The sequence below is a fragment of the Macaca mulatta genome, chromosome 6, assembly GCF_049350105.2.
Source record: "Macaca mulatta isolate MMU2019108-1 chromosome 6, T2T-MMU8v2.0, whole genome shotgun sequence".
NCBI lineage: Eukaryota > Metazoa > Chordata > Mammalia > Primates > Cercopithecidae > Macaca > Macaca mulatta.
In genome coordinates, this window is record NC_133411.1 from 102,235,988 (window position 1) to 102,259,791 (window position 23,804).

Sequence of the window (23,804 nt, forward strand, 5' to 3'; positions counted from 1 at the left end):
TGGTGATCATTCATTGACCTCATTTAATGCATCTTATTATAGATTTCTCTTCTTACCCATGTTAGTTTTACCATATGTTCCTTGAAAGTAGGTCTCAAGTCTTACTCATTTTTATATATTAAGCAGCATCTTACATACCATTTTACATCTATTCTCTTCCCAATAAGTGTTTTTGAATGAACTAAGTGAAGCAAAATGGCATGCCTGCAGTCCTGGCTACTTGGGAGGCTGAGGTGGGAGGATCCCCTGAGCTTAGGAGTTTGAGGCTGCAGTTAGCTATTATCACGCCACTACACTTCAGCCTGGGTGACAGAGCAAGACCTTATCTCTAAACAAAAAAGAAAGAAAAGAAAAAACCAGAGCAGAAATGACTTCTTACAACATGTTGAGAAAAAGATGACACATTTTTGTTTGTTACTGGATCATCATAATAGTCATGGTCAGTGAGTTAGGATGATAATCTGGTGAAACTGATTTGCTCATGAGTGTCCTTTAGATTCTATTCCCATCCTGGCAGCACTTCTTGGGTACCATCCAGGACCTGCTGTCCACAGCCTCCAGTCTGACCCTCTTGCCTTGACCTGTTCATCCTGCTTCATCCTGTCATGCTCTGGACCAGACAGGCCTCCAATGTCACTGCTTGGTTTCTGGTTTCCATCTCTACCTCATCATTTGGACTTGATGCCTGACAGAACTTTGGATTCTCCTCTCCTGTTGGTTGTCTCAGGACATGTCTGGAATGCCCTTCTGGGGACAGTGATTATCCATGCAGCCAAAGGACACAGGTTACAGGAAACTTAACTTTTCTTTTCTCCTTCCTTCCTTCCTTCCTTCCTTCCTTCCTTCCTTCCTTCCTTCCTTCCTTCCTTCCTTCCTTCCTTCCTTCCTCCCTCCCTCCCTCCCTCCCTCCCTCCCTTCCTTCCTCCCTCCCTCCTCCCTCCCTCTTCCCTTACCTTTCCCTTTCCTTTTCCTTTTCTTTTTTCGACAGATTCTTGCTCTGTCACCAGGCTGGAGTGCAGTGGTGTGATCTCAGCTCACTGCAACCTCCACCTCCCAGGTTCAAGCGATTTTAGTGCCTCAGCCTCCTGAATATCTGGGATTATGGGCACACACCACCAGACCCAGCTAATTTTTGTATTTTTAGTAGAGATGGGGCTTTGCCATGTTTGCCAGGCTGCTCTCAAACTCCTGACTTCAAGTGATCTGCCTGCCTCGGCCCCCCAAAGTGCTGGGATTATAGGCATGAGCCACTGTGCCCGGCCAGCCACCGTGCCTGGCTGATTTCTGAAAAGAGGAACTTATAATGTTAGGTCACTGGTCAATTTCCACACCAGTACTTAGTGATCAAAATTTACTATTTGTGGATTAATTTACAATTGGCACCAGTGATTACTCAAAAATCAGAGAACAACACTTTTTAGCCTAGGGTGGTGAAGAACATGGACTCTGTAGCCAGACTGCCTAGGTTCAAAGTCCAGCTCTGAGACTTACTATCTAGTAATAGCTGTGTGGCCCTGAGAAAGTAGTCAACCTCTCTGTGGCCCATCCCTACAATGGGGGTAACATTTGTAGGTTATTAGGAGAAGTAGCTGCCTTAATTATTTTCAAAGTGCTTGCAGCAGTGCCAGACGTACAGGAAGAACTATTTAAGTGTTTGTTAAATAAAATATTTGGTTTCTCTGTATTCTTCTCCTGAGAATGCTTGGCTCTGACATTCACAGACTGTTAGCCCCTTGCGGGCAGGACTTTGTTTTGTTTACTGTGTTATCCTCAGTACCTAGAATGGTGTCACAACATGGGAAATGTGCCATAACTATTGGTTTTAATGAATGAATGGGGATTCTGGAGGCAAACCATCACAATCATAAGAGTTGATTACTTATTAGTTCTGTCTTCTCTCACATGTTTTTCTCTCCTTTATGTTTTTACATCAGATGCTTCTTCCTGGGACAGGCTGGCAGAGGCAAAACCTTGACTAATGGCATCACAGACTCTATATCTCCTTCATCTGGAAATCAGCTAACACTCTACAGTTGATAAATAGAAAGCTTCTCAGAAATAAGAAGAATCCCAATGGTAGTTTTTACAAAAACTCATAAGTTTAGGGCTGTGGTCCTGTCCTAAAGGAAGTATTGCTAAAGGGAAGCTGTGAAGAGAAATGTTATTTAACATCAGAATCTGCACTTCTGAAATTAGGTTGTAAAAGATGGTGGCTTCCATCTTAAGTGCGATCACTTGTGTTCTCTCTCTTTCCACTCTCACTTTGGGAGAAGCCAGCTGCCATGTGTCAGGACACTCAGGCAGCCTGTGGAAAGCTGCACATGGTGAGGAACAGAGGGCTCCAGTCAAACGACCAATGCCAGCAACCATGTGAGTGAGCTTGGAAGTAGATTCCCCAGCCCCTGTCAAGCCTTGAGACAATTGCCATCCCAGTCAATAGCTCGGATGCAACCTTGTGTGAGATCCCAAACTCAAACTATCCAACTAAGCTGCTCCTAGAAACTGTGAGATAATAAATGTTTGTTGTTTTAAGCTGCTAAATCCTGGGGGATATTTTTTTACACAGTAATAGATGTACATTTGAAAAGTATTGTTTAGGACATTCAGTCCACTCTTGCAGAATTTCTGGGATGACTAGGTATTTATGAAGAATACTCATGAGACCAAATATGTAGTCACATTTCCAGAAATACTATATAATCTTTTAAAACATATGGCCATTACAAATTTCAGATTTTTATCTTAGATTTTACAGGAGGTAACAGTTGGAACAATGGCAGTTTTGGAGTTTTTCTTTGCACTTCTATAACTCAACTCTTGTGTGTACAGATAGTGCAAGGAGTTTTTAGAAAGAGAAATTTGCAGTAGTACCAACCTCTCTATTTTTTCATTTTAAAGATTATACCAAAGCTATATCTCTAATCTTCTAAAAGAGATTAAAAATAGATGGTGATAAATATTACCAAGTCATGAAACCATTAAAAGAGATGACACCAATGACTACAGTTGTGGGGAGGTAAAAATATACTCAAACTAATCAATTGTAATCGGGGACAAAACTCAATATTTAGTTTCTGACACAACACATGGGCACCAAAGTTCTCATTATCTAATTTAAGGACATTGGTTCACCCAGAGAGATATACATTTTCCCCCAGCATACATTCTAAGAAAACTTTGTTATATAACTTTATAAAGGCTGCTGGATAACAAAGAGTTGTTGAGAGCAACTGTACAAACAATCGAAAAACAGGGATGTTCCTCATATCATCATTACTTACCAGGGCTTTAGCTCTGATAAAGAGATGGCTTAAGAGGCAGGGAACTAGGCTGGGTGCGGTGGCTCACACCTGTAATCTCGGCACTTCGGGAGGCCGAGGTGGGCAGACCACTTGAGGTCAGGGGTTCAAGACCAGCCTGGCCAACATGGTGAAACCCCGTCTCTACTAAAAATACAAAAATTAGCTGGGCTTGTTGGGGGGCACCTGTAGTCCCAGCTACTCGGGAGGCTGAGGGAGGAGACTTGCTTGAATCTAGGAGTTGGAGGTTGCAGTGAGCCGAGATATTGTGCCACTGCACTCCAGCCTGGGCAAGAGAGAGACTGTCTCAAACAAAAAAACTACCAACAACAAAAAACAAAAGAGGCAGGGAAGTAGAGCACAGGTGCATGGCATTCTGGGGACCTGACTTGCTATAGAAATAGTTTTTGCATAAAACTTTAGCACTTCCAAAATCTGTGTTCCTTGGAAAATTGATTCTAAGAGACTCTGATAAAATGGGCACACTGTGGTCTCTTTGCCCTCTTGGAGAACATTTCAGCATATTAAAGGTGTAAAAAGTCCTTCATAAAAATAAAAATGTTGCCTGGGTGCAGTGGCGCACACCTGTAATCCGAGCACTTTGGGAGGCCAAGGCAGGCGGATCACGAGGTCAGAGATTGAGACCATCCTGGCTAACACGGTGAAACCCCGTCTCTACTAAAAAATACAAAAAATTAGCCGGGCGTGGTGATGGGCACCTGTAGTCCCAGTTACTCGGGAGGCTGAGGCAGGAGAATGGTGTGAACTCGGCAGGCAGAGGTTGCAGTGAGCCAAGATCGTGCCACTGCACTCCAGCCCGGGCGACTGAGTGAGACTTCGTCTCTAAATAATTAAATAAATAAAGTGTTAACTATTAAATCTAGCATTTTTCAGATGCTACAGAACTCTTTTTGGGTAATGCCTACATTCCCCTGCATTTATTTGGGAGACGCCAGTCTTACAAATAAATACCTAGGAAGCTGATCCTCACTTTTCACCACTCATTTGAATCACCTGGTGAATTTTACAAACACACTCTGCCTAGGCCTCACCCCAACAGATTCTGGTTCACTTGGTCTGGGTGGGGGCCTGGGCAATGGTGTGGGTTAAAAACTGTCCCCAGGTGATTCTAATGAACTAGATGGTGGAGAACACAAGCTGCCTCAAGTAAGAATCACCTAGAGCACTTGTTAAAGCACTGATTGTTGGATCCTACCCCAGGAGTTTTCGATTAAGCAGGGTTGGGGCAGAGCCTGAGAATTTGTATTTCTAACAGGTTCCCAGGTGCTGCTGTTGCTGCCGGGGGTCAGAGGACACCCTCTGAGAACTGGTGCTCTGACGAACAATGGGTAAGCATGGCTGTTAGGCTATCCTTATCATCAGTGTCAGTTGTATGTATGGCTGATAGTTCAGAGTACGGATCAGAACAAGGGTGTAGAACAGTACAGATTTCCCTTTGTTCTGAGCTGAATACAAACAGCAATTACCATACCTCGCACCAATAGGTGGAAACTGAGTTTGGCCATGACCCATTGCATCCCACCTCCAGGCAGAATACGGGGGGGGGGGGGTGGTTACAATAGTGGGTGGGGGCCCTGAGGGCTGTCAAGTTATCTGTGGAATGGCCTCAACTCAAGGGTGATGTTAGCAGGAAGGGAGGCATTTTCATAGCAGATTAAGGTGTTTACCTGGTTGAAGAAGCCGAGGCAGTGAGGAATGCCCGGCCCAGAGCAGAGCAGGGCAATGGAAATGTTACCTCCTTTAAAAAGGGGTTTATATCAATACTCAGGCGAAAAACTAACTTTCAAGGAGGCAGAACATGATTGGGCTGTGAGGAGACCTTGCTGGGTTCCCCCTGTAACCAGGCCAATTTTGGGGCTCAGCACCAAGCCTGAGAGGATGAGCTCTTAAGGCAGGCTGACAGGAGGTGGGTACAGTGGGGAGACAAGACTTGCATTTTTTGTTTTGGTTATTTTATTTTATTTATTTTGAGAAGGAGTCTCGCTCTGTCGCCCAGGCTGGAGTGCAAGAGCGTGATCTTGGCTCACTGCACACTCCGCTTCCCGGGATCAAGTGATTCTCCTGCCCCAGCTTCCTAAGTAGCTAAGATCACAGGCGCCCGCCATCACGCCCGGCTGATTTTTGTGTTTTTAGTAGAGACAGGGTTTCACCAGGTTGGCCAGGCTGGTCTCGAACTCCTTACCTCAGGCAATCCGCCCGCCTTGGCCTCCCAAAGTGCTGGGATTACAGGCTTAAGTCACCATACAGGGCCAAGACTTGTCTAGCACTGATACCGATGGACCTTTCCTGGCCTGTTTCTTCTTGATGGTTCAGCCCACCTCATGCTAAAAATAGTTTAAAAGAAGGACCCATTGAGAATGCCTGGAAACATTTGTAAAAGGCATGATGCGGCCGGGCGCCATGGCTCACACCTGTAATCCCAGCACTTTGGGAGGCCGAGGCGTGCATCCGCACGTGGTCAGGAGATGGAGACTGTCATGCGCGTCTGTGTGAAGAGACCACCAAACAGGCTTTGTGTGAGCAACACGGCTGTTTATTTCACCTGGGTGCAGGCGGGCTGAGTCCGAAAAGAGAGTCAGCGAAGGGAGATGGGGGTGGGGCCGTTTTATAGGATTTGGGTAGGTAAAGGAAAATTACTGTCAAAGGGGGGTTGTTCTCTGGCGGTCAAGAGTGGGGGTTACAAGGTGCTCAGTGGGGGAGCTTTTTGAACCAGGATGAGCCAGGAAAAGGAATTTCACAAGATAATATCATCGCTTAAGGCAAGGACCGGCCATTTTCACTTCTTTTGTGTCATTGGTTAAGGCGGGGCAGGGCATTTGCACTTCTTTTGTAATTCTTCAGTTACTTCAGGCCATCTGGGCGTATAGTGCAAGTCACAGGGGATGCGATGGCTTGGCTTTGGCTCAGAGGCCTGACAGAGACCATCCTGTCTAATACGGTGAAACCCCGTCTCTATTAAAAAAAAAAAAAAAATTAGCCGGGCGTGGTGGCGGCGCCTGCAGTCCCAGCTACTTGGGAGACTGAGGCAGGAGAATGGCGTGAACCCGGGAGACGGAGCTTGCAGTGAGCCGAGATGGCGCCACTGCACTCCAACCTGGGCGACAGAGCGAGACTCCCTCTCAAAAAAAAAAAAAAAAAAAAAGCATAAAGCATTGATTGTCAAGTGGTCTCGTAAGAAAATACTTACCGCACTTCCTTACTTTTGCTCATTTTCATTCCCGAAAGGGCTCCTTTTCAGTTTCTCTGACCCTTGGGCCTCTTTCTCCCAGCCCCCTTGTTTGGTTTCCTGCTTGCCCACCAATAACCTCGTTAGAGTCACACCACACACGGTTCGCCTACTGGTGACAACAGAGAGAGCTCATGGCCAATTTTAATAGTACAAATGTTATTTCTCTTCTCAGAGAAACTGCCTCTAAGAGCCCCACAGTGATGGGGTTATAATCCCAGAAACCTCCACAAGGGAGGGGCCAGCCAGTCTCCGCTCTTGGCACTCACTGTGCACCAGCCTCTGGCCTCCAGGAAGATGGAGGGCGCTGGGGAAGGCAATCATGGTTCCTCCCCAGCTCAAACTTCCCCATGTGAAATCCTTCCCCATGTGCGCCAGTTTGAGATCCACTGGCCACTAAAATGCAATCTCTCTGTTTTGGAAACGTTCCTTAGAACTAATTAGCAACAAGAGAAGGCCACAGATAAGAAGCTCAAATACCAGAACACTACTGATAAGGCACTAACCTGACATGCCTAGACCTCAGGAGGGAATCGTGTCTGGGTTTCATCTCCCCAGAAATGGCTAGTAAAGACAAGCCATTGAAGGAACAAGTTCAGCAACAAAAAACAAGGCCCTTGCTTTTGTTAATGAGAAGTGATTTGGATACAGGTACATTCAGCGGGCCTAAAGGCCGTCTTACCTTGGGGCCTGTCTACCATGTTCTTTATGGAGCTCTCCTCTCATCAACAAATATTAGCTTTAGCCACCTCTTGGGGGAAGCCAGACCCCACTCCCTCACTATGCCACGTCCTCTTATTATTAATTCTCACAGCCAACCGTTTATTTGGGAGCATTTACCACAACTGGAATCAAGTTGTGTCATTTGCCTTTCTCTTGTTCAATGGTGTATTCCCACCACCTAGCACAAAGTCTGTGTAAATATTTGTGGAACAAATATGCACGGCTTCTATGACTGAGGAACTCACAAATATATGTGAAAGGGTTTCATGCAGGACTTGCTGATAGCTTTGGTTGCAGTCGCAAGGTGCGCCATCTACATCCACAACTTCCACACTAGTAACTCAGATTCTGAACCCTATATTTGCAGGACTCACAGAGGAGGGTAGTAAAAAACAACAGCCAGTTTTTCTTCCCTTCGCTTCTGGCTCCTCACTGGTGTAAGGGGTGGAGGTAGAAAAGTCAGCCCATGTTACAAATCAGGGTTTCTACAGAGGGTTGACAGTGAGCTTCCCTCTTGCCATAGGGCTAGAGAGAAGAGCTTCATAAAGAGTACTTAGAAAAAGTAATTTGTGACACCTCAAGCTTGGGGGACACACAGGGCTGGTATGTGACTTGTGCCTGAAAATAAAGGTCTAGCGGAGTCGAGGATGCATTTGGAAGTCACTACACTCATGGATCCCAGGCCAAAAGTGCTGACTGGTCTATGACTGGGGTGGGAGTGTGGGTGAGTGACCAGATGGGACACCTCGAGTTGGCATGTTGGTGTGATCATTTTAAAATGGGCAGTGAGCTTACTAGTTTCCTGCCTGAAGTGACAGTGGTAGTCTATTGGAGGCAGATGCTGAAGGGCACTGCAAGGGCCAGCCATAGGAGAGGCCAGAGGAGTCCGAGGCACCCAGGGTGGGCTTTGACAATGCCCAAAGGAAACCAAGGCCAAGAACTTCAAAGGTATCATTCAATCAGCCCTCTCATGCTCCTTATCTCTCCTCCCTACCTTCCAGCCCTTTCATCCTGGGAAATGCTGGGTGGTGGGAGGAGTGGGGAGGATGGCAAAAAGCTCTTGGCTTCCAGCCTAAAGCAGGCCTAACCTGGATGAGGGGAGAATATTCAATTCTAAATGTATTTCAGAATTGTGGTTGTTACATGACTGGACTTGTAAGTTACTGAAATGAGACCCTTGCTAAAAGTGAATACAGGGCTTATTTAAAAGTAGCTGTCTCTGAGGAATTCTGGGAACTGCCATAAAGTTCATCTCCGAAGGCAAACAGCCCCCCAAAAGTGGATTTGTAGGGACACACATGACAATCGCTGTTGCTTTATGATTGTCCCTCATGGTCAATGTGACAGTCTTTAAACTTCACAGGCATTATCCTACATTACCAGAGATGAAAGAAAGAATATCTAGGGATTTAGGCAAATTGCCGTGGGTCAAAGGTAGGTGAATGTCACAACTTGAACTCAGGCCCAGGGTAGAGGACTCCATGTTCCGTTCTTTCCCCCAATACCACAAAGCATTTTCTATCTTCCCCAATTTTTCATGCTTTTAGGTCCCTATTTCTGACCTGGCCTTGTCACCATCTATACATCAGGTCATTTTTAACCAAAGACAAGAGGAAAATGGTAAGATGTGCATGTTAACAGAAGAGGGGAGCCAGGGTCGTTCACTCAGTCAAGAGGAACAGGTGGGGAGGGTGAGTTAAGGAAGGGAGGGGTGGATGATAATTGGCTACCACAGCAATAAAGATTTGTCAACAGGGGCAGAGAGAGAGGAGGGAAGAAGGAGGGTGGAGAAAAAGGTGTCTTTGCTGACGGTCCCTAGTGTCCCCTTACAGCTGTTCTCAGCTGCAGAGTTCTGAAGCTCAGGTGGCCATGAGATCCCTAGAGACCCTCTTGGCACTCCTTTGACAAGGCTGATTTAAATGAACTCTATTCTTGGGAGAAGAAGGAAAAACTTACAGGTGTAAGAGTGATTTTCACAGCAGCCTTTTATCCAAAGCATCTTATCTGTAATGAACAACCCCCTCTAGTAACTAGGTGGCAAGAAGCACTTAAGCTCCCAGACAAAAAGGCTCTTTTAAAAACTGTCCTCTATAAAGACAACTGGAAAAGAGAATAGAGAGAATATTCAAAGTTAAGCTCAAGTTGAGAACAAATGCATCAGCACTGTGTCTAAGTTACTGGTAGCCAAGATGCCAAGAGAAGCTAATGTGGGACTTGAAATGATTCACAGAGGGCGGGGCGCGGTGGCTCACGCCTGTAATCTCAGCACTTTGGGAGGCCGAGGTGGGCGGATCACGAGGTCAGGAGTTCAAGACCAGTCTGGCCAACATAGTGAAACCCCATCTCTACTAAAAATACAAAAAATTAGCCGGGTGTGGTGGTGTGTGCCTGTAATCCCAGCTACTTGGGAGGCTGAGGCAGGAGAGTTGTGTGAACCCGGGAAGCGGAGGTTGCAGTGAACTGAGATTGTGCCTCTGCACTCCAGCCTGGGTAACAGAATGAGACTCCCTCTAGAAAAAAAAAAAAAAAAAGATTCACAGGAAAAAAAAGTATTTCATAGAGAAATCAATAGCAGAGCCTTTAAAATGTCATGGGCTGTGTCCATTTACCAGGGGAGCTCAATCACTCTTATGCAAAAATCTAAATTAACCTAATAGGGTTGTTCAGTTCTGACTGGTTGCTTTGCTATGTATATTGCTACAGAACTTTCCATCTCTGAATAAAAGATGGAAATAATTTTAAAGTATCCAATAAAAATACATATAGTGAACTTATGAGGTGCCAGGCACCTCTCTACGTATGTGTCAGCCCAGCAACCTCCAAGGCAGGTACTATCCTGTTCATGACGGGAAACAGAAGATCTGGGGCTTTATAAACATGCCCACAGTCTGTGGCTTGTGAGTGGCACAGCAGGACTCTAAGCTGGGTTGTCTGGCTTGACTCCTTGCTCTGAAGCCCTGTGCCCGCTGCTTGTGCTCTGGCACAGCTTGCCTGGCACTTTACCACTCCTTGTTTTCGTATCATTTTTTGGAAGTGGCTGCTGGGCTGTTCTCGGCACCACCTAAGAAGACTGTGTAAGCTCCTGGGGTCCCATCCTGCCCTCCCATGTGCTGCCACTTAGACATCTTCATTTCACCATCTACAATGTGAAGGGTTGGGATTCCTGTAACTGGAGAACTAGCAGAGCCCATCAATAGCATTGGGCTCTGCTAGTTCTTGGAAACACTTGGAAGATTACACAAATGCTAGGCATAAAATAAATGTCAATAAAAACACATGGCAAAAGGACTTGCAAAGTCAAGTCAGTGTCTCAGTCCATTTGCATTGCTATAAAAGAATACTTGAGGCTGGGTAATTCATAAAGACAAGAGGTTGATTTGGCTTATGTTTCTGGAGGCTGTACGATAAGCATGGTGCCAGCATCCACTTCTGGGAAGGGCTTCAGGGAGCTTTTACTTATGGTGGAAGGCAAAGGGGGAGCAGGTATGTCACATGGTGAGAGAGAGGAGACGCCAGGCTCTTTTTAACATCCTATGAACTTATTACCAAGGTGGGGCAGGGAGGACACCAAGCCATTTGTGAGGAATCTATCTCCATAACCCAAACACCTCCCACCAACCCCCACCTCCAACACTGGGAATCACATTTCAACATAAGATTTGGAGGGGACAAATATCCAAACTCTATCAGTCGGTTTGTCATGGGCACCAGTCTGCCATCATTAACTGATTCCTAATCATGACTTTGGGAAGATAAAGTGGCAAGGAACACAAACTTGACTGAGATAGCAGATTCTTGCAGTAATCCAGATCCTTGGGCCACATGAATTTTAAATATGACTGATAGAAATAGTTTGCCTCATTCATTCTTTCAATAAATTATTGCTGAGAACATTTTATATGGCAGACACTAGAGGCTGGGGACACCCTGGTGAACAGGACAGTCTCTACTCCCACAGAACTTACTAATGCAATTAGTACCCAGTTATAATTATGACAAATGCCACAAAGAAATACAGAACAAAAGACAGCATATACCCAGAGGACCTGGAGAGTGTGGGGGTGGGGGCAGGGGTGGGTTAGGAAAGGCTTCCTGAAGGAAGTGATGCCTAAGTGGAGACCTTAAGGATATGGAGGACTCAGCTAAGTGAGGAAGGGGTGGAGGGTGGTGTTGGTGGTACACAGTCTACTTAGCGCATGAGGACTTTTGGATAGGAGGAGCAAGGAGTACTGGAGAGCCTGAAGGAAGGTGTGTGTGACTGGTGTGTGGAGAGTGGGAGGAACAGGCAGCGAGACTGGTAAGGTAGATCATGCTATCCATGTACTCCATAGTGGGATTCTGTAAGCCTATTTGGAACTCAGGAAGTATGGAAGGGCAGTCAGCATGCTTCTAGAAGCCCCAGCTGTAGAACTCAAACATGCTGGCTAATTCTGTGGGCTCATCTGCAGGAAGCACACTTCTACATTTATAGTCCTAGACAGATGTGAAGTTCTTATTGTCCATCTACAAATGCTCACATTGTACCAACCATTTAATTACAGTAAGAAAAACCAGCCAGGTTGGTCAGTTGAATGAGGCAGGCAGGAATTGAAATGACACATCTCCACCATTGCACCTGGCAGAATCATCTGATCCCTAACTTGAGAATTAAGCAATCATATCAGAGCCTCCTACTTCCACTACCACTGTCAGCTTCCTGTCCCAGTCTCAGAAAGGTAAAACCAGTAGAGCAGGTACGCGTACACCCAGCATTCAATAAAACAAACCCAGCATCTCACCTTGAAACCTCTAGCTTCTGCCTTTGTCCCCTTTGCAATCAGTCAAAATGAATTCATTCTCACATGGAAAGTAATGCTTCAACACTCCTTCTTGCATTCAGCAGATAATCTGTAGTTTAAAGAACGATTTTTTTTCACAGAATTCCCAAGTGCTTTTATAAACAATAGTGAAACCCTTCCATGCTTCAGTAAGAAAAGCGTATTTTCATTTTACAGCTGAGGACAGGAGCCTGTTGAAGGTCCAGTGGGAGAAGGGACTAGGGAGGGCTCCTCATAGTCCCGATGTTGTGAAACTCACTCATCCTTGAGGCTTCTCGTAAATATGACCAGAGGCACCGCCCACATTACTCACTCTGGGTTTTTAATACCAATGTTTGATTGAGGCTTTCTTCCCTTCCTCCTACATTATTCCTTCAGAAGATTTTTAGAAACTGGAGGTTAAGGATTCAGCTGGGAGAATGCCCTTACGTCTTCTCAGACTGAATACTCCTAAGCTGGAGTCTGTTCCTGAGATAGCCTTTTGGTATGAAGAGAAAATGATATGATTACAAGACTGTACCCTTCCCTCCTACCTCCGCCGCCCACTTTCAAATACCCCATTGTTAACATTGTACACTTTTGAAAGTAAAGCGAACACAGGGGAAACAACCTTTTCTCAAAAAGTGTGCCAGTCTCCCTTCAAATGTATTCTGTGATTTCCAATAAATCAACTCCCCCAAAATAATCCACTAGAAATCACTCCGACCCCCACATTCTAGCCTTTGGAACCAAAAGGACTTATCTAGCCTATGTGGTATCACTGGAATTGTCACTTTGAAAAGATTAGTCTTATCCTATATAAACATATGAGGCCCACGATGGAGAAGTGGTTAGGAATACAGATGCTGCGGTCAGACTTCCCAGGCTCTGCCATTTACTAGCTGTGTGAGAGGCAAGTTTCTTAACTTCTTTATGACTTAGTTTACCCACCTGTAAAATGGAGATAACAGGTGGTGAGGAGAAATGGGATAATGCAGCAAAAATGTGTAACAAAGGGGAAACCCTCAATAAATGGTAAATATGATTATTGTTCCCCTAGTAGAAGTTGCCCCTGGAGGGCATGTCCTGCACTTTACAAAAAGGCAGCTCCGTGGAGCAAATTCCCTGCTCCCACTTCCTAGAGCCCTAACAAGTAATAGCTCTGTGAATACTTTGTCATGGGCTTTTTTTTTGTTTGTTTTTAAGACAAAGAGGCTTGAAATGAGACAAAGGAAAAACAAATACCAGAATTGCAAAGTTAACATTTTTATTGAACTGAAATTGGTGTAGAACAGGGGCCACCACAGCTGCTGAGCTCAGTAACAACTGAAATGCCCCTGTGACATTTTACCTTTGAGAGTCCTAACACGGTTTGAGTGGAACAGCTGAGAAACAGCATATATATAATTTAACACCTCAAAATAGTTTGAAATGAGCCTCACAGCCTTGTTCAATCTTCAGGTTACAAATAACATTGATAGCATCTTCTGTGGCCTTCAGTTAGTAGTGCCAGTTAATATCGTTTCCGAAAACTTTCCTCTCAAAGTGCTGGCTATAATTTTTTCTCCATCCAGTACATGTAAGAAAAGGATTTAGTAATACTTGGGCAAGTAATAAACTGTAGAACTTTAAAAGTAGTAAAGGCATATACCAAGCATACGTGACTCCACACATTTTCAGAAAGGCAGTGGACTGGCTAACGAGTTTCTGCCAAGTTTCAGAAGCAAAGAATGCACTAATGAAAAGGGTAAGGCATCCAAGCAGAGTGTCTGAACTGATGGACCATTTTTGTCTAAAACTAATTTCAACATCTTCCAATATGCAAGCAGGCATTTGTTTTACATAATAAGGTGAAACACTTTATAAGAGAAAACTCTAAAGCTTATAAGATCAATCAGAGAAAAAATTAATACTGAATTTTTATAATCAATGCATGGAGCAATGATATAAACTGACCATAACAATTTTGTGAGAACAAGTATAAAACATCCGTTACTACTTAAAGAGTTGAAAGTTAACCCCTCTAAAGTATTCAAAGTGGAATAAATAACAAGGTAGGAAATGCAATACCTATATATTTTAAAAAGCCCACATCTAGTTAATGTTCTTAGTTTGTTTTAAATCAGTTGTTCATTCAATCTGGAGTTGATTTAAGGATGTTGGTAAAAATCTTCAAAAGTCCTTCAAATCATTTTAGATGAAATGTGATAGAAAAAACTATACAACTCATTCTCTAATCTTGCTATTTTTTACACCATCCTTCCCAAAAAGAAGAGAAAAAAAAAAATTCTTCCACCAGAGTAACTGACATTAAGTGGCCACTATTCCTATAGTAATCATTTTTAAGAATCTAAAGGTCTTGCAGTAGGAGATGGAAAATGATTATAAATATTTTAATAGGCTCATGCCTCATCTTCAAAAGGGATGAAACTTGGATAATGGCAGATTCAGAGATTTATAACTTTCAAATTTACAACTAATAGACACACTTTTTGCAAGGATCTGTCCAACACATACAACTAACATCTAAATTAAGGCTTTTACTGGTATGTGATCAGGTCTAAGGGTATGCATTGCTGGATTTCCATTTAGCATCTCCAGCTTTCATTGTTACCCAACTTGTAAACCAGATGTGCTGATGTACAGGGTAGGAGCTCCAATGGCTAACCATTCACCAACTGGAAGGCTTGTTTGTAAACAGGTTCTGAAATAAGAGCTGGCAGTGAAACAACTGAGGAGGTGCCTCAGATCATGCAAAGGGGAAAAGTGATTTGCACCTGCTTACATGATGGACATTAAAAAAAAAAAGCCAACAGTTGACCTTCAGTTCAACATTTCAAGATTTACAGACCTAAAAGTTTAGAGCTACATCTAAGTCAATGGTTCTCATACTTTAGCTTGCAAAAGTCACCTACAGGAAACCAGTGAAAATGCAGATACTTAGGCCCTATACCTAGAGATTCTAACTCAGGTGATCCAAGTGGTCCAAGCACCTTTTGCTTTTGAGAAACCTTGCTGATAGCAAATAGCAGCACACAGTCTTCGATTAAAAGGCCAAGATGTCCAAGAAATAACACCAATGAGTTCATTACCTATAGACAAACCCCTCATGAGACTCTATCATAATAATATGATGCCTGAATTTATCCCCAATTAAGCTTCCCTTTCCTTTTTTCAATTAAAAAGTTTGAAATAAATTAACGTTTAATAATGATTGTACCAATTCTGAGGTAAAAAAAAGAGCACCAGGGATCTCAATGCTAAAAGAAACAGAATTCCTTAGGAGGTCTATGCTACATAGAAACAAAATTTCTGCGGTAATGTTATAGAGTGGTAGTGCAAAAGGGTCTTGTTTCAGTCTTTAGTCTGTATACTTCCGTATATTTTAGTATATTATCTAATCTTTCCAGTTAATGTTTTAGAAGAACCCCAAAGAGAAAAGTTAATCTACATGCTCTCTCAAGTTTTCTAGATAACCAACATTTTTCTGGTTTACAGTGATACACAACAAAGTTATTTATTTTTCTGGATGCTGGAGACAAACATCTTTATTAAAGACACTACCAAAATTTTGGCAAACATTTCAAAACAGATTTGTAAACATAATGCTTCCCTTTTCAACTGGCAGCACTTTGAAAAGACAATACAATAAGACAATACAACTTGAATCAACATTAGTTCAAAATCCTTGTATTTTTGACCACATAACTTATGTTCCCACATGATAAAACAAGTGACAGTTTAAATCAACGTCAACAGATAAACTCCATGAAATGAAAGTTTGTGCTGTTTGATGAATCACAGTATGTTATGGTTAAATATATCCACTCTTTTTTATATTCCTGGCACCAGGATGAAAAAAAAATCTTTAAATATACATCTTATGTAGGTAATAGCTTCTTTGCATATCTCTCTTCAAAAAATACTTTATAGCAGTATATAAATAGGTTACCTACACATTTAATTTTATAATTTTGTCCCAAAACTATAGATCTGTTTCATTTTCATGACATATCAATTTTTGCCCAACATTAATAAAGCTGACAAACTCGTTGAAATGGAAATGCTTTTGTCTTCCACAACAAAATTAGCAATTTGATAGAAAACAAAAACAAAAACAAAAAAACACCCTACAGTAACACTCGTCAGTTGTTTAACCTGAGCGTTTGGCCTACTAGGAGTAGCAGCTTTTTTTCCTTCATGCACGCTCACATCCACACCACCTCTGCACACATACAGATCGAGCACACACTTCCAGATGCTGGTAGGCCACAATATGCTTCCCATTGCTCTAATCAAGTGGGAAGCAGTGTAGCTAATGATTAACCACACTATGTATACAACTAGCAAACACCTTAAGGCAACCATTGCAATGGGGGGTTAACTTGCAGGGCGGATTTAATGTTCTAGATCAAGTCAGCCTGTATATACATATGTGTATGTGAATCTATACACATACATCTTTCTATTTTTTAACCCTCCAAGACAATGTTTATTTTTTTTAAATTTTGTGCAAATTTCTAAATATTCTACCATTTAAGGCAAAGAGTTTGCATTAAGAAAGGTCAGAAAATAGGCTTACGTTTATCCAAAAGCATTTCACCTTGCACATCACTGTTGTTGTTTTTAAAACACATACAACTTTTAAGTGTGGACACTGGATCCCCAATATCTAAAAAATCATTTCTAATAACAAACACAAGTTTTTGAGGAAAAAAACTGATTTGAAATATAGACAATGGATCCCCAATACCTAAAAAATTATTTCTATTAACAAACACAAGTCTTGGGGGTGGGGTGGTGGGGAGGACCAGAAAGAGCAGCTTCGAAATGCAGGGAAGCAAAGTAAAATGGAAAAGAAAAAGTAACTCAAGTTTACTAATCCTGAAACAGCCAAAGTTTCACCTTTTTAGAATCTAGAGCAACTCATTTGGAATTTTAAATAAATAAGCTTAAGTTTATTCACATCTTCTGGTCCAAGCAGAGTTCTAGGGCCATGACTCTGCTTGCTGTTGGTCAAATTCACCTATTAGCCTTTTGATGTGAGCCAGCTTGTTATGAAGATATTCACATCTGTATTTTTCTTCATGGTAATTGGGACTAGACTGCAGATGATAAAAAAAACAAAAACAAAAACAAAAACAGAACGGTGAGGAATGAGGTTGCAGAATTTACAACATTTTTCAACCACAGGTCAGAAAATCAACAGTGACGATACCTACCTGCTTTATCTTCTGATATTCTTGTAAGACTTCTTCATGAACATTCTATAAAATTAAATATTAGAAATCAGAAGAGAATAACTTCTTTTGTGTGTGGCAATACAAACAGCTAACATGCATTTAGCAAGAGTATAGGAAATGTTGACTGTGGGAATATAACTTGAAACAATCTTTATGGAAGGCAACTTGGCAACAGCTACCAAAATAGTCGATGCAAAATTGACTCAGCAATTCTACTTATCCTATGGACATACTTGCCCCTCAGTGAATGACGCATATACAAGATTATTCACTATAGCGCTGTTTGTAAAGCAAAAGACAGTAAACAAAATTGAAATGTCCGTCAATCTATACAAAGGATACTAAGAGGCCATTAAAACATGGGAAAGTGCTTTATGTACCGATATAAAAATATTCTCTAAGATGCATTATATTGTTTAGAGAAAAAAGGAAAGTGCTGAACAATATGGACAGCTTGGTACCATTTGTTTAAAAAAGAAAAACAGAATAGTATTCTAAGAATTTCATTACTTGCAAGATGCTCATTTCTCCCCATTTTAATGAAACCAGTACAAATAATAATGTATCATAATTTAAGTTATTGGGACATAAAACAATGGTACATCTTACAAATGAAGAAACCTTAGATTCAGTTAAATATGGCATATATGTTGAAATTACTTGTGTATAAATGTACGTACATTTTATACCATGTGTACACACATGCACATACCACACACTTAAACACTTCCGAAAGAATACACTGGAAATCAGTAACAGTGATTTTCTGTGGGGGTTGGTGTGGGGGGGTCAGGTGCCTGGGGAGATAATAGCCTAATGTATGTACCAAGTACCAGGCATGGATTCAGGCACTTTACTCATGCTTACTTATGTTTATTCCTCACAACTCAATGATTATCCCATTTTATGGATGGGGAATTCAAGGCAAAAAGGCATTAAGTAACTTGCCCAAGGCCACACAAACGTTAACCACTCCTAACCAAGTAATCCTTGGAATTACATTCTAGTTTCAGTATAATTATATACATTGATAAATGACTATATAGAAAAAAATAAACCCCAAACCACCATATCACCAACCTCTTGCACCTCTGAACACCGATTCTTCTGGCACAGTCTCCTATAACTCTCACCAGCTTATTGAAAAAGATTAAGGCCCTCTAGTAGAAGATATAATGAATCTCTAGGACACAAATGCTCTCAGGCTGTTCATTGTTGTGGGAAAACTCATCCATTGTCTCCCGTAGGTTCCAGCCTGAACAGTGGTAGTGGGCTGGGACAGAGGCACCACTATACCATCTGTGTCCGTGAAGTGTGACAAAGTTATCTAGCCCACATGGGAGGGAAATACTCATTTCAATCAATCCCTTTGCTAAGAACTACAAAAAACAATCAGGAGACAGGTGAGGCATCTCCTGCTCTTTGTCAGTGGTAGTAATATTACTACTTCAAGTAGGAAAGTGAAAACAGAGTAAGACTGGTTAACAAAGATCAGTCTTTGTAGCTAGAAGCACCAAACTTCTTTACTTAAACCCCAAATATCTGTGTATTAAGCCCTCTTTATTTCCTATATCTTCCCTATTCTATCTCAGATTGAGGTTTAAAGAAAAATACTTGAAATAGCACTGTTTTGGGATAGCACCAGACCTCTGAGCTGTAGTCTAAGTTGGCAGTGTAATTAATCAAATGTTTAGCTGAATCTCAAGATACAACTTTTTTTCCTATTTAGTTGTGTTTGGTATTTTTCTCAATATGTGATATGTTATAGTGGCACAAGGTTTTTTTCCACTGGTAGAAATACAGGTTTACTATGTTAATTTATTTTCAAGAACTATTTCAAATATTTAGTTTCCTAAAGCAGCAGTGAGGCTGGTCTGCAAGAGTGCTTACTCTAAGTGCTTACTCTGTGACGGCTGAGGTTGAGCAGGGCAGGGAAAGAAAGAAGGTAAAATATGAAAGTCAGTCCATCTAGTTACAAATCCATTTACCTGATACTCTTTTGAGCCTGGAGAAAGGCGCTTTCTTTGTGCATCTAGTTTGATAAATCTTCTAGCTACAGTCTCCATCCTGGCATGCAAAGCTCTGTACTCATCATACTCTGCATTGAAGTCATCCTTATAATTCTGGCGTTGCTCATAGGAGACAATAGCGATATATTTTCTAATAAGAAAAAAAGACAAATGGAGAGTAGCTATCCAATAAACATGATTACACAAGTCTGAGATTTAAACCAAATATTTAGAGATTAGATCCATGCATGTGTCACTAATGTTTAATGCCACTCTGCCACTGGTTGGCTGCTAGGTCACTCCTCCAAACATCTTCAGGTAAAATTATTACACAGAGTTTGAGAGCTTCAACGAAGGAGAGTAAATGTGGTAAAGACATGGTGGCAATGGAACTAAAATGCAACTAAGTAAAAAGAAAACAGTATTTACACAGATCTAGTCTCCTGAATCTTTCTCTATCCAAGATAATTCACTACCACACTAATGGTAGATGCTAACCCATCTGTTACAAGTCACAGAGAGACAGAAGGACTCAATGGGTAATGTGAAACCAGGAGAATGTCATGCAGTCACTGAGTGCTGAAAGTCAAAGCTCTCTCTGGACCTACTGCTTTATGAGAGGCAGTCTGTTGCTTGGCCTTTCAGACATGCTGCCAGCAGACATCTTCAACAAGGTGCCTCAGGCTTGCTTCCTCTGTCCCTTTCCTCATATTTCTGACCAAGCAAATATATAAAGTATGAAAGGGAAATTACCAACCATTCTGTAAAATGAGGGTTAGACCAAAAAAAGGCATATTTCTCTAGTTCTTTTCAAACATTTAAATGTCATACTATGTTGAACAGAAGCCAGTGTTGTACTATTAGTTTAACTTACTTTCTTAATAAAATGCCATAAATCTGTGTTTTACTTTGGGATATGAATTACTCTTAACTGGTGAGAGAAGACCATTTTCCTAGAGCATCGGTTTATTCAATAATAAATAAATTAAAACAGCATTTTATTATTAAACTTAGCATTACAGTATTACTTTTTTTTTTTTTTTGAGATGGAGTCTTGCTCTGTCGCCCAGGCTGGAGGGCAGTGGCGCCATCTCAGCTCACTGCAACCTCTACCTCCTGGGCTCAACTGATTCTCGTGCCTCAGCCTCCTGAGTAGCTGGGATTACAGGTGCATGCCACCACACCTGCTAAGTTTTGTATTTTTAGTAGAGACAGGGTTTTGTCATGTTGCCCAGTCTGGTCTTGAACCCCTCACCCCAAGTGATCCACCCACCTCAGCCTCCCAAAGTGCTAGGATTACAGGTATGAGCCACTGTGCCTGGCCTATTACAGTATTACTTATTTGTAGATCTGGGAACTGGGATCACATAAGGATCTGGCCTGGTTCTCTGCACTCTGTGTTCCTGTCATTAATGCAAAATTCCCTTGAGTTTTTGAAATAAAAATTGAGATTTCAAAGCAATTTCAGGCAGGTGGTAGGAGCTTCAGGATGCCCCTTGGGGATACACATATATTCTTCACTGCCATAAAATCTTGGAGTTCAGTCCTCTCCAAATGGTCTTATATAAGCCCATCAGTTCATTTAAATTGCTAATATCACAGATGCTTAGCAGGAAATGTGAGAAAAGTGATGCAGTGAGCAAACTTAGTGTCCTCATTAATATTTTTATTCATGCTGAGTTAGACAGTGTAGAGGTTTAATTTTCTAAGTGTAATTGAAACAGTGATAGTCCGCTGATGTAAAGCTGCCCTTCTGGTGTCTTAGCTATAAAAGGCACACTGCCAGCCAAGCAGTGAAGCAGTCCTTCCTGGGCATGGGCTGTATTGACTGTACACCAGAGGGAGCCCCGGTGTAAAAAGAGGTCCCTGGGGATAAGCATATATTAGCAACACAGCTAAACTGATCTTGAAACTCAGACTTAATTTGTTATATATTTATCATGCTTTCTCAAAATCACACCTTCAGTATTTTATTTAATAATTTCCTTAGGGAAATTATTCAGTGACCACAATTGTGTGGTCAACAACTGTGTTGCTATTCTAGAAGAAATTATTTGGTTACACTGGCATTTTTAAGAAAAAAGTTTCCCTACTTTTACGAAAAATTGTTGTAGTTCTACAGTTGGCTCTTTATGTGGTGATGGAAAAAATTTTAATAAGTTTTGACAGCTTAACTACAAGTAAAAGTAGTCTTATTACATAAAAATTAGAAATATTTTGGTTAAGTATGAATTATTCAAAGGTTGATCATTTAGGTTTTATTTATTTATTTTTATTTATTTTTTTGAGATGGAGTCTTGCTCTGTCGCCCAGGCTGGAGTGCAGTGGTGCCATCTCGGCTCACTGCATCTCGGCTCACTGCAAGCTCCGCCTCCTGGGTTCATGCCATTCTCCTGCCTCAGCCTCCCGAGTAGCTGAGACCACAGGTGCCCGCCACCATGCCCGGCTAATTTTTTGTATTTTCAGTCAAGACGGGGTTTCACCATGTTAGCCAGGATGGTCTCAATCTCCTGACCTCATGACCGCCTGCCTCGACCTCCCAAAGTGCTGGGATTACAGGCGTGAGCCATCGCGCCCGGCCTCGATCATTTAGGTTTTATAGTATATCCCTTTAGTTTTCTTATGAGGCAACTTAAGTTCTGTAGTTTTGGTAATTTTTCTGAAAATCCATGCTTTTTAACTATTTTTAGAAAATTTGCTACATATAAATTGTGTTTATTTAAATAAATTAAGCAAACAATCACATAGTACTAGAAACATGACAAACATGCAGAAATGCACTGAGGCAGATCCAGGAACCATCCTTAGATAAGTAACCTGAAAAAAAAAACCTTTTAAATATGGAATTAAGGCCAGGCTCACGCCTGTAATCCCAGCACTTTGTGAGGCTTGAGGTGGGTGGATCACCTGAGGTCAGGAGTTTGAGACTAGCCTGGCCAACATGGTGAAACCTCATCTCTACTAAAAGTACAAAAAATTACCCGGGCATGGTAGTGGGCACCTGTAATCCCAGCAACTTGGGAGGCTCCACTTGAACCCTGGAGGTGGAGGTTGCAGTGAGCTGAGGTCGCACCATTGCACTCCAGCCTGGGCAACAAGAGCGAAATTCTGTCTCAAAAACAAAAAAAGGAGGGATTAACTAATGAACTTGGCAAAACACAACAGTCTTGAATCCATGGGGAAAAGTTTAGCATTATTTTTTAGTTTCCCTACATGATTTTGTTGTATATAATAAGTGTATGTCACTATTATAAAAAAGAATTCAAAATCCATCAAAAAAGAACAAGAGCACTGCATTGGCAGTTGTTATTCAAGGGGGTTGACATTTAAAGACTTCTAAGGAGAAGTGGTTTGCAGTTAAAGAGGTGAACCCCCTCGGCAGCAGAGCCAGAGGCTGTCCTGGAAGCCTGGCTGCAGACAATGGACCCTTCCTGGGCCAACTAAGTGGTAGGTCATAGCTGCCTTTCAAGGCCCTCCTACAGAACTCTAAAACCATTACATACACTACCTCAGATGAGAGGGTACTCAGCAAGGTTTCTCAAGTTCCTGTTAGTTAAGAGATGATAACCAGCATTATGGTTTCATACTATATCATTCCCCAATAAGTATAGCTTTCACACTACTGTTAAGCAGAAGTAACACATTTTAAATCTAAAATGATCTTTACTCTGGAAATGAAAAGGGCTAAACAACATAGTTTAACATTGTCCACCATGAGATGCTACTAATAGAAGAAAAGTGTTCAGACAGCCCAGATTCCATTTTCCCTTCTCATTCTAGCTATTTTGCACATTTGTTCAAAGCTATTCAAAGTCCGATTTGTTTGCTCTTTCCCTCTCCATTTTTCCAGGCTCCTGCAACTTAATTATTTTCTTCTTTTTTTTTTTTTTGAGACGGAGTCTCACTCTGTCCCCCTTGCTGGAGTGCAGTGGCCGGATCTCAGCTCACTGCAAGCTCCGCCTCCCGGGTTCAGGCCATTCTCCTGCCTCAGCCTCCGGAGTAGCTGGGACTACAGGCGCCCGCCACCTCGCCTGGCTAGTTTTTTTTGTATTTTTTAGTAGAGACGGGGTTTCACTGTGTTAGCCAGGATGGTCTCGATCTCCTGACCTCGTGATCCACCCGTCTCGGCCTCCCAAAGTGCTGGGATTACAGGCTTGAGCCACCGCGCCCGGCCTATTTTCTTCTTACAGAAACCTTTTATTCTGTAAAAAAGCTAGAATTATGTGTCCAAGTTATAATTTCTGTGATAGCCAGTTACAAAAATGTCCCCAGCTCAGCATTTAGCAACTTGTCACAACAAGAAAACATTATAACCATTACTAAATTGAAATGATCAGATTTTACTCTTCTCTCCTCTAAAAATTAAATTGAGGGCAGAACTTTACTTAAATAAAAATCAGTCTATCTTAACACTTTGTATTATTATGTGCAGAGGTTCAAGCACTTTGTCAGCAATAAACCATCCCTTTGGGGGACCCAAGTGAATG

General features: G+C 42.0%; 1 protein-coding gene across 2 annotated transcripts in view; it reads right to left on the reverse strand.

Moving 5' to 3' along the window:
- Positions 1-15,581: 15,581 nt before the first annotated feature.
- The window catches only part of ELL2 (elongation factor for RNA polymerase II 2), a 76,298-nt gene continuing 68,075 nt past the window's right edge, over positions 15,582-23,804 (reverse strand). For both annotated transcript variants that reach the window (XM_078005000.1, XM_001094059.5), the window contains 3 exons: positions 19,297-19,468; positions 17,288-17,332; positions 15,582-17,170 (listed from right to left, as the gene is read on the reverse strand). In XM_078005000.1, the coding sequence (XP_077861126.1) occupies positions 17,054-17,170; positions 17,288-17,332; positions 19,297-19,468 (334 nt within the window). In that variant the 3' untranslated portion in view covers positions 15,582-17,053. The remainder of the gene's footprint in view (positions 17,171-17,287; positions 17,333-19,296; positions 19,469-23,804) is intronic.